Source organism: Geospiza fortis, unplaced genomic scaffold (assembly GCF_000277835.1).
Source record: "Geospiza fortis unplaced genomic scaffold, GeoFor_1.0 scaffold450, whole genome shotgun sequence".
Taxonomy (NCBI): domain Eukaryota; kingdom Metazoa; phylum Chordata; class Aves; order Passeriformes; family Thraupidae; genus Geospiza; species Geospiza fortis.
The window spans coordinates 1,258,911-1,261,641 of record NW_005054416.1 but is presented as its reverse complement, the minus strand read 5'-3'; the positions used below and the strand labels follow the sequence as shown (position 1 = coordinate 1,261,641).

The 2,731-nt window shown below is 44.9% G+C and overlaps 1 protein-coding gene across 1 annotated transcript in view; it reads left to right on the top strand.

The window, feature by feature from the left end:
• The window catches only part of KNL1 (kinetochore scaffold 1), a 21,163-nt gene that overhangs the window by 10,588 nt on the left and 7,844 nt on the right, over nt 1-2,731 (top strand). The window contains 4 exon segments of the mRNA XM_031061545.1: nt 3-1,450; nt 1,777-1,921; nt 2,024-2,091; nt 2,219-2,317. Coding sequence (XP_030917405.1) covers nt 3-1,450; nt 1,777-1,921; nt 2,024-2,091; nt 2,219-2,317 — 1,760 coding nt within the window.

The window sequence follows — 2,731 nt, the reverse complement described above, 5'->3', positions numbered from 1 at the left end:
TGCCCACGACCAGGAGGACATGGACATCACTGCATCCCACACCGTTGCTGTCAGTAAGAACATCTGTGGGTTTGAGGCCCAGCAGGTGCCCCACACAAACACCCAGCAGCCACCACAGCACATGCATGGTGGGCTGGTGCCCTGCAGAGGTGAAATGGATTCCTCACAATATGCCACAAAACCTGAGGATAAGTCCAGCATTCCCTCTTCTGCCTCATCAGACTCAGCATTTCCTAGTGAGAAAGGAGCTACCCAGGTCCCCAGTGGCACAACACCATATTCCACTTATTCTGTCTCCCTTCAAGAAAGTACTACGGATGTGGGGACACCACAGGACCATGGCCTTCCCACAGATAATTCTGTCCCTGTAAGCAGGGAGCAGGATGTCACACCACCAGAAAAACTGCAGTCAAAGGGAGTATCTTTGGAGTTCTCAAGTAAGGGCCCTGTGGATCACAGGGAAGAAAGTGGCAGTTTGGGATCCTGTGTTGCCTTTCCCATGCAGGGATCAGATCCTTGGAAGGGCCATCCAGATGCCCCTGGTACTCAGAGAAACCAGCTAGTGGAAGAGGAGTCATCTCAGCCTGGAGATTCAGATTTGGGCTTGGCTGGAGCAAACCTCCTTCCAGCTGCTAACAAGGAATCCAAGAAAAATGAGGAGCTGTCAGCTGAAGGGGAGGTGTCTCCAAAAGATTTCCAAATAAACTCTGAACAAACTAGGCAGCCTTTGGTCAGTGACAGTTCAGGGGATCAGACACAAGCCACTCTTCCACCAGCAGCTTCAGGTATTATAGGTGTTTGTTCAAAACTGATGGGTTTGACAAGGAAATCTATTTCTGTTTCCAAAACTGCTTCTTCTGACCAGTTGCCCAATTCCTCAGCTCAGCCAGAGGATACCCTGAGGTTGGGAAAAAACACTGTCAGTGAAGCAAATAACTTCTTTGAGCCCAAAAAGCAGGAAAACACAGGTCTGGAGTCTGGAGCTGATCCCATAGGAATGGTGCCTAAGGATAAATATCCAGGAATAAATATCCCTCTGGGTATATTCCAGCCTAAATTACCAAACAAGAGAAATCGTGTTTCCAGTGCACAGGACATAAATACAAAATCAGACAGAGTAGAAGCCCCAATTTCAGCAAACACCAGTGAATCTCCAGGTAAGAAGTCCAGCAGGCAGAACTTCAGTCCTTTTCAGTTCATAGCAGAAGAATTTCTCCCTGTGTGCCTGGAGGAAATGGATTCCAATGAATCTGTCAGCTCCGAACTCATGGAAAACGCTTGGGATGATAAAAACAAAAAACAAATCCCCCACTCTGAAAAGGATCCATTTGAAGAGACAAAAACTTGCAACATGAAAAGAGCTTTTGGACAAACTGAGGAGGATGCTCAAAGCCCAAAGAAGGCCAAGAGGGATCAACATGTGGATGCTGGGGCCTCTCAAGACCTGGAGGTGAGCTTGGTCCCTCACTGTAAGGATGTGGGAACCACCACCAGGGCTAAAGTTTTGGGGGTGTAAGTGGATCTGTTAGTAGGTTTTCTTGTTTTTCATAACCACCAATTTGCTGTCATTTTCCTGTGTGATTTCCTGTGGTTTGGTGTGTGCAACAGTCCTGTACCAGGCAAAGCAGGCAGAATGAGGGATTTGCCAATTTTAAACCATTCTCTGCATAGTATCCCTTTAATCCTTTCAAGGAACAGCTGCAATAAACCACTGATCCAGTTAGGTTGTCTTATATAACTATATTAATTTATTTTTTTAAAATTTGTTAATAACAGGTGACTTTTGATGTTGTGCCCCAGGACCAAGCAGAAGCTGATGAAGCTGGAGAGCCTCCAAATCTCTCTGCTAAAAGCCCTGGGTGTCCCCGTGCCAGCACCAGCAGCTCCCTGGATTCTGTGAAGGCTGACATAGAGTCCACAAGTAAGAGACCATTTGTGATAGGAGTCCCAAACCTTGTGTTCTTTTCCCTGTAAGGATGTTACTAACCCCCCAATACTCCCCCTTTCTGTTTTGTTTTCCCAGTCCAGCGCAGCAGCCAGGTGGAATCCCAGCTTCTCACGGACAGCATTTGTGAAGAAAATTTATGGGAGGTATGGACAGGGCTGGAAGACAGCAATTTCCTGTCCTAACAGGAAAAAAACCTCATGTGTTTATACACTAGTGAGCATTCTGTCTTGAAAAATGGACTTACCTGTATGTTTTTCCTCAAATGCACAGAAATTTCAGAGTGGTGCTATCACAGTTGGGGAGTTTTTTACCCTTCTTCAAGTCCATGTTGTGATTCAGAAGCCCAGGCACAGCCAGCTTCCAGCCAGTGTGAGTGGAACAATATAATTACCATAAATAATACTCCTTTGTTGGTTTGGGTTTTAATTTTTAGCAACTCAGACATCTTTAAAAGAAAACCAGAACAGATTTCCATCTCCTCACCAAATACCATATATTCAGGATTACTGTTCTTGGATAAATATGCCAATTCTTGCTTTTAAAATTTGTTTTAAGGACAGTAAGTTTGAAAGAATTAGAAGCTCAGTCTGACTTTTTCACTTTATCTTCTCGCTGTATCTGTCAGCCACTACTGCCTGCAGCTATTCTGAGCTCCTCCTACCTGTTTGACTCTCTCCTTTAGAAATGTTTCACTATGATATTGCTACTTTTACTTCCTCACCTAAAGAAAGGGCAGGAAATGCAGAACAGAAGTCTGCCTTCTAAATCCTTTCCATTTTTTAT